Genomic DNA, 8,030 nt, shown 5'->3' on the forward strand with positions numbered 1-8,030 from the left:
AGTTGACATTTGAAGGAAAAGCTGATTCAGCTGTCGCCAATGATCTGCAATATTGTGGAACTGGGGACCTCTAGTGAGTTACAGTGGTATTAAGTTGGCCAGATATGTCAATCTTGAATGAAAATCGGAAAATAGTAGGCACTTTTGCAGCAACTACCAGGCTGGGAATTAACACTGGATCACTTTTATATAAGATTTCTGAGGGCTGACATTGACATGAGTCGATCTTATGCCAGTGTTCAAGAGGAGCCTACTTAGCATCTTAGATATTTTTGTAAGCACAGTAAGTCACTCACATAAAATAGTCTTCTTTATTATAAATTCATACATGAAGAAACCTAGTTTCAGGCTTTGCTAAGTAGTAACATAAAAATATTGAGGATTATTTTCTATTGATGACCAACCAGGCTCATTGCATCTTCGACCATCAAATTGGTGATATGTCTTTCAACATTTTAGTAGGTTAATATGCAGTGAGTATTTAAGTATCTACTATTCCAAAATTTGTTTAGTTTAACTTCCATGAAACTTTTCAAAAAGTTGTCTGAAGAGCTATGAACAACTTCTGATTCTGTTCAGTGGATAGCTATGAGTACTTGCAAACTAGGATTAAGGATCAAAGAATCAAGATAAGTCTTTAGCCATTTTGCATCCGCAAACACTGTTTGAGTTTTGAGTTTGGATTCGTTGCCTTGCTGGTGTAATGTGCCAACTCCGTGCCATGTTATTTTTTTTCTTTATTTCAGATACACTAACTTTTAATATTCATATGCTTCCAGCAGCCAACCAGTCAATCAATGACAGACCATACAAACAAGCATGTTATTCTGGAATATGACAATTATGAACTTACTAGTCTGACCTCATCCTGGCCAATACCCCTCCTAACATCTAGCATGATATGGTACATATTTCTGTACCAACAAACTTGTTTATATGCTACTTTCATGTTATTGGATCAATGCAAAAATGAAAAGAAAAAAAAATGCTTAAACAGCTTCCTGTGGAGAGGTCACTGATGATTATTTCTGAAGGTGCTAACACAAGTTACCATATCATCAAATAGAATTATGTCTTTTCTGTTGTTTCTGCACTTGCATTAGCTTGTACAGTACAACCATATACCATGCTCCCATCTTCACATGGTTTGTCATCACAGTGTTTACAAGGAATTTTCATTTTATTGTCAGTTTCGCTTGGGTTTCATATTGGTTTCAGGTAGGTGCTGTTAGCTGCACGCCTTAGTGACCACTCTGTTTAGTATGCCCTCAATTATTTTGCTTTGAACACTGAAAGTCTCAAAATTGATTCTGTGAGAATTATATAGCTAGACTTGTCTTTAAAAATATAGTTAAGAAAGTAGTCAAAATGATGTGTTGAAAACTGTTAAAGGCCGATGGAGATCAAATAAGAAAACAGGGTATTTTACGAATTTGAACTTCTCTTTCTAGTGAGAGGACAAAAGTCCGGCAGTCCTCCATCCACAAACAAAAACTTACATTGAATTCTTCGAGGAAAATAGTTTATCCAAAATGACAACAACTTTTCTTTAGTAAAAATTTACTTGTTTTCCATTTTACGAGTAAAAGTTTGGTCTAATGTTTGAATCTTCAAGTTGTAGGTACGCTCCCCTGCCTTTACAACTTTTTATGACCAAACTTTTAAACATAAACATGAACACATGGTTTTCTTGGTTGTTCTGAATCCAGAAGATTTGAGTGCTTTGGTATCGCAGCTTTTTTGTCTTTAGAGGAAGCCATCCGTATGGTATCATCCTGTTTCCTGTCTTTCTGACTCCAGCCTTTTGATTTTGCCCATTTGTCACTTTAATCATCAATGGTGGCAGACTGACATCACTAAATAACTTTGTTTTGCTTCAGGATTAAAACAGAGTATTATAAAATTCACAATAATAATAACAAATTCAGTCTAGAAAAATGCGGTTACTTTGTGAGCCCTGAATCTGCTTATGCATTTCAAAGCATGTATTTTTTTTTCTTGCAAAAGAGGGCATGCACTTTCTGATACCTTTAAATAACTAATCAGGATCTTCAATTTGATACAATCAATTATACAAGCATTGGATCTCAACTTATTGCATTGTATACTCCAAGATAACTGGTTATACTTTGGTCTGTTCCAAAAGAATACGACATCAACTTTATATATACTCTTCTTTGCACTAAGCATTCATTTGGTCCTCGTTTTCTGCAGCCTGCGGAACTGCATCATTAGTGATCCAAGTTGTACAATACGACTTTTACCCGTTGAGCAAATTTGCTCTGGACGGAAAGGAGTAGATGAGAACGGGCTCTTCTTATTTTGGTGAGGTTGATCCAGTTTGCTCAACTTATAAATACTCCATGTGCCCAGTAGTTCAGTTGACATGCTAGAGTTCTGAACGCAGTTGCTGTCTTCTGGTCCCATGTATGTAAATAATGGTACTCATACATGCTGGAATCCAGAAGCATCACTTCGATGTTCAACTACCCAAGACTACGACAGTGTTGGGTGTTCCTCAACTACCTTCAGTGGTATTTCTTCTGTTTCTCATGTGCAGCTTGGACCATGATGTGGCAGCCTTTAGAGCAAATGGTGGCGACCACAAGAGGTAAGCTTAGATTCTCCACAGAGAAGAAATGGTTAATTCTGAAACTGTTCCACTTACTCCAACTGATCTTCAGTTCTGCAGGCAATTCCACAAGGCCTCGCCCCAAACAGGAGGAAAAGTATGTTGAAAATTTGCTTGATTTTGTCAAGGCAAGCTTCGCCTCTTCGGGGCATGATGTTGGAATCTTGACCAGAGGGCACCAATGGGAGTGTCAATTCTGCCATGTGGATTCCCCTGTTTCCTGCCCAGTTCTTCGACCCCAGAAGCGTGTATATTGCCTCTTTAATCATCCTAATGAATTACGGCCACTTTTCGGTTCGCTGCAATTACCCCTTTGCTTCCCGAAGCTGGAGCACAGCACTGAAGCCGTGAAGGTGGGTTGTTGTCTGGAGAGGGCGATGGCTCTCTGTGAATCTTCCCTGTAATGGTTGGGACGTTCAATAATAATGCCAGTGAGGCATTGGAGCCTTGGAGGTGCCCGGACCCAAGAAAATGATTAGATTCAAAAATGAAACTGAATGTATTACAGGTTCATAGTAACTCGGTTCTACATAGTTCAGAACGCAAATGATCTTATTAGTATTCCAGAAAGCTATGTCAGTCTCTGTCAGATGTTAGTAATTTTGTGAGGAATAGGATATTCACATGTTTTTGGGATTAATTCATGTGGTTGTGCTTGCATCAATATTGTATTTGCGACCACATCCAGGCTAGAGCGAGTCCCCTACGTCGGTCACATGCTCTGCCAGTTGTTAGTTAGCTGTCTTCTTTGTTGGAACCTCAGTTTACTTTTTCCCCCTTATCTTTTAGAGTGAAGGAACTTGTGTGCACGCCCCCTACATTAGTCACATGTTACTTTTTGTAAATTGATGGACGCTACTTTTTCAAAAGAAAACAGAGCTGAGCCATTATTTAAGCTTGTAAGGTCTGAACTGATTACTGAAAGTGTTTCGCATAAGTTTACCATGGAGAAACACAAAGCTCCAAGATCCAAGCTTGATGGACGTGTGTCATCCTGATCCAGAGCATTAGACCCATTGTACTATCTAGCTTAGCCCCTCTCTATCTTTTTCTAACAGCACTCAATAAAACTTGTACGGAGAGAGTTTAGACGGTCTCAAAATAATTGCCACTGCCTGTCTCCTCGCCAGCCTGGCAAGGCCTCCCACTGCCACTGCCGCAGACACAACAGACACGAGGAAGCAGGAGAGGGAGCTCACTGGACTGCGTTGCGAGCTCCTCACTCCTCGAATCCGTCGCCTCCCACCCTCTCTCCGCCCAACACCCCATGGCGGCTGCCACCACCACCACCTCCTCCTCCGCCCCATCCGAAGCCTAGCGCGGCGGGCCACCACCAGCAGCAGCCCCAGCTCCAGATCTCTCCCGTCCGCGTCCGCGTCGCGGCACGTACATGGCGGCGGACGCGGCGCGGGGCCCGCGCGGGGAGCGGCGGCGCGGCGGGGGCGCGCGCCCGCGCGCCTGGTGCTGCTCCTTCGCGGGCGCGCCGGACAGCCCCGACCTCCGCCCGCTCCCGCCGTCCGCGGGGCGGAAGCTGCCGCCCAAGTCCCCGTCGGCGCCGTCGTTCCACGGCTCGCCGACCTCGTCCAGGCTAGCGGGCCTCGGCGGGCTCATCGACCCGCGCCGCATCCTCTCGCCGGGCCGCGTCTCCCCCATCGACCCCGACGGCGCGGCCCCGCCGCCCCTCCCGCTCCCGCTCCCGCTCCCCGCTTTGCCGCCCGCGGACGAGGGCGCGGCCGCCGTGGTCCCCGCGGAGCGGCCGCCGGCGGTGCCGTCGGTGTCGGCGGCGGCGCCGCTGGTGGCCATGCGGGAGGAGGGTCCCGGCGCCGGCGGCGGTGGCGCGCTGGATCTGAGGCTTTTACTCCGGGGTAGGGACGGGAGGTGCGTGCACATGGAGCTCGACTCCAGGGTGCTGTGCGGGTGCAGCGCCTTCTTTACCGCCATGGCGCCGGGCGAGGATGCTGTGGCGGGTGGTGGCGGGAAGAGGATCGAGGTGGATGGGGTGGACAATTTGGATGCTTTCAGGGTCGCGGTGGAGCTTATGTACGAGCCGGATCCGATGCGGTGGCTTGCAGCTGCCGGCGTGTCACGCGCCATCGATGTGTTGGAGGTGAGGAAGAGAAACTGGAATAAGTCTCTGGAAGACTTCTCGTGTAATGTGGGCTAAAGGACTTTTTGTTGCAATGCACCAGTGGGATAGTATCTGGGATTTGGTATTGACTGTCTGACTATTGACATTTCACTATCATAGAATTGGGGCGATTGAACGATTCTCTTACAGATGCATATGTGGTATCAATAGTAGTGCATCAAGTGTTCTCACAGATGGATGGAGGGTGGGTGGAAGTAGTGTGTGGAGCCATTCTTGCCATAAATTCCCCAGCCTTGCTGCTGCATTGTGAAAAATTTGCGCATTCTATTAGCATAAATGAAGCCATAGATGTATTAATTAACCTACGTTAATATAACTGTCACAGATTTTAGGCCTTGATATATTGCATTGTTGTTGTTGTTGTTGTTACCTAATGATGCTTTCATCAAAATCGTGACCTTCATCTTTTCCTAGTCGAATTGTGCATTTTGTAACATTATAGAGGCTTGACACCTTATTTTTTTATGCAAGTCATGTTGTGTGAATGAGTTAATTACTGCAGGTATAATTTTGTTTATGAACATTTCTACTTTGGAAGATGGAGGATAAGGTAGTGGTGCCATCTGAAGCACTTATAATAATTCAATTTGACCTTATGGCACTTATGTTCTAATTCCAATCTGTGTACCTAAACTGCTGACAGGCGACAGGGTGTTATTTACTTGTTTAACCAGTTGAAAATCCTGTTGCGCAATGTAAAAGTTAATGTTTTTCAGTTGTCCATGACTGTTCTATAGCCCATGGAGCCTGTTTGAGTAGGGATGAAACATCACTATGTGTCTCGGCTGGCGCTGAAGGGCTTTCAGGATGATACTTTAGTGAATTATTTCAAAAAGTGCTAAGCGGTAGCCAGGCGATCATGCTCCACCTAGCGCCTGGGCTTTCCTAGGTGGTTATACTTTTTTCCGTTCAGTTGGAGTAGTGCATCCTTAAATAAAGGAAATATAGCGTATTACCGCAAAAAAGTTGGCATTATCATGGATTCATGAGTACAATCACCATAATTCATCTTTCCTTATCTCTAATTTGTTGCACTTTCGTACATAGATCAAGTCCTAATCCACTCTAGCGTTACTCTGCCTGGTGCCTAGGCATCTGCTAGCACCGCTTTGTGAACAGAGGTTTAGTTTGTAGTCCTTCGTCATTTTGGCTGGCTAGCTGAGTGTGTTGCATGTCTCTTTCCTAGGATATATGTAGATCTATTATTAACTCTCTTGTTCTTCCTGCCTTAGTATGGGGTTATATTGTTTTTGTAGCTTCCTTTTTTTTCTCCTAAATATACCAATGGCAGCTCTCTTGCCGGTTCATGAAAAAAGGAGCCTCTTTAAGTAGCTGGCTTTTCCTCCTATGTCTATTAAACATCTGTTTAATGTTAATTAATAGCATTTAGGCCAGCATACTAATTTATTGTTACGTCGCTATTTCTCTGCTATTATAGAACCATAATTCTGATTGTGAATATATTTCTTTTGTTCTCTGTACTACTTTATATATTCCTCAGTGGACAAGGGGCTATATGTTGGCAAAGCTTCTTGCAGTGATAATTATTTGTTCTTGTCATTTCCCAAGCTTATTCATATGTGGAAGTAGTAAATTCATTTGGACTTATTGGAGTAATTTAAATGTTAATCATAAATATTTAGCTAAAGTAGTGTTAATAGATACAACTGCAGCTGGCTACGCATGAATTTCAGCTAATATGGATCTAATTTATATACAACGATAGTAACTTCAAGTCACACCAGCTCAGAAATACATAAACAGGGGACTAAATCTTAAGGGTTATCAGTATGTCAATTTTGGCACCTTTTTTTTTCCCTGTCTACTTATCTTTTGAATTGCAGGTATGACCTCTGGACATTGCTAACAAAACTATGATTTAAATTGCAGGTATGTTCCTCAATTGTGTTCAATAGAGGAATCAAATCGTGTCTGGCATACATAGAAGCTGTTCCCTGGAGCGAGAATGAGGAGGAGAAGCTGAAGAATCTCTTTTCAAGGTTAACTTTTGATGATGAAATATCCCATGATATAATAGCAAGATTGCGGCCCCACAGCTGGAAAAGCTCAGATGACCTCACGGTGCAGCTTATCCAATCTGTCACTAGCAGCACCAACAATGGGGCGAGAAAAGACATGCAATCTTTGGTAAATGGCCTTCTAAGCAAAAGTTCAGTGTATCAAAAGGACTCATCAGGGCTAAACAAGGAGAGCCTGTACCAGATCTGTTATTCATGTTTGGAGTCACTGGTCAATCTCTTCGAAGAGGTCATAGAATCAACATATCACACAGGTCAGGCTGTGGTACTTAGAGGGAGTAGACCACTGATTGAGCGAGTCTCTAGCCAAACAGAAAACCTCAACTGGCTCTTAGACATTCTTGTAAACAATGACATGGCAGAAGAATTCGTAGAACTGTGGGCAAAGCATGACCGGCTCATCAGGATGCATGAGCAAGCATCACCGATGATCAGGTATGAGCTAAGCAGAATATCAGCCTGCGTGTTCATTGTGCTTGGCAAAGGAAAAGTGCAGTGCCGTGGCGACATACGAAGCCTTCTCTTTCAGGGATGGTTCAGCACAATGCTGTTGGATTTTGGCTGGCTTCAGCGTTGTTCCAAAGGTCTAGATATCAGATCACTGGAAGAGAATTTAGGGCGAGGCCTTCTAACCCTCCCTCTCAGGCAGCAACAGAGTTTGTTCGAGGAATGGTTCCAGTTCTATGCAACCAAAGGAGCTGAGTGTCCGAACCTTATTAGAGCTTTCCAGGTATGGTGGAGAAGGTCTTTCATTAGATCATCAGTAGAATCTCGAAGCTAAGGTTTTACTTGTTCTACTAGTATGTGCTGTATGTATGATTTGTAAGATTGGAACTGTTGTAATGACCCGTAGAGTTGAATGTTGTTTTCTGTAGTTTAGCTCTTCCCATTGTATGTGAATAGCTGGGTGAATTTGTTTGAGAATGGATAGCAGCTTTGATATGTGGTTTAGCAGCAGGTGGTATGATTTTCTAAAATATTACTCCCTCTGGACTTATTGTTGTATCGTGTTTGTATGCAATCACATCAGCAAAAGATATAAATCGCTAATACGTGTAGAGTTAGTTGTCCTGAACATACCATTATTTCCTGCTCTAGACTTTGGAGATATTGCTCTTGCCTGTAGGGTTTGTGGTAGTGGCATTATCTGTCTATATTTTCTTGTTGACGCGAGCAGCTGAGTGATAAAGGTTAGGTTGCAAGTGCTGGT

General features: G+C 43.5%; 1 protein-coding gene across 1 annotated transcript; it reads left to right on the forward strand.

The window, feature by feature from the left end:
* The first annotated feature begins 3,768 nt into the window (after window positions 1-3,768).
* Window positions 3,769-7,825, forward strand: LOC120666088 (BTB/POZ domain-containing protein At2g13690-like). Its single transcript, XM_039945875.1, has 2 exons — window positions 3,769-4,739; window positions 6,672-7,825. Exons 1-2 carry the CDS (start codon window positions 4,023-4,025, stop codon window positions 7,599-7,601), a joined length of 1,647 nt encoding a protein of 548 aa, XP_039801809.1. The 5' UTR covers window positions 3,769-4,022; the 3' UTR covers window positions 7,602-7,825.
* The last annotated feature ends 205 nt before the right edge of the window (window positions 7,826-8,030 follow it).

Source organism: Panicum virgatum, chromosome 2K (assembly GCF_016808335.1).
Source record: "Panicum virgatum strain AP13 chromosome 2K, P.virgatum_v5, whole genome shotgun sequence".
Taxonomy (NCBI): domain Eukaryota; kingdom Viridiplantae; phylum Streptophyta; class Magnoliopsida; order Poales; family Poaceae; genus Panicum; species Panicum virgatum.

Coding starts and splice junctions, on each gene's coding strand:
- LOC120666088 (XM_039945875.1), top strand. CDS start 4,023: ATGGCGGCGGACGCGGCGCGGGGCCCGCGCGGGGAGCGGCGGCGCGGC. Junction 4,740..6,671: donor GCGCCATCGATGTGTTGGAG/GTGAGGAAGAGA, acceptor TTTAAATTGCAG/GTATGTTCCTCAATTGTGTT.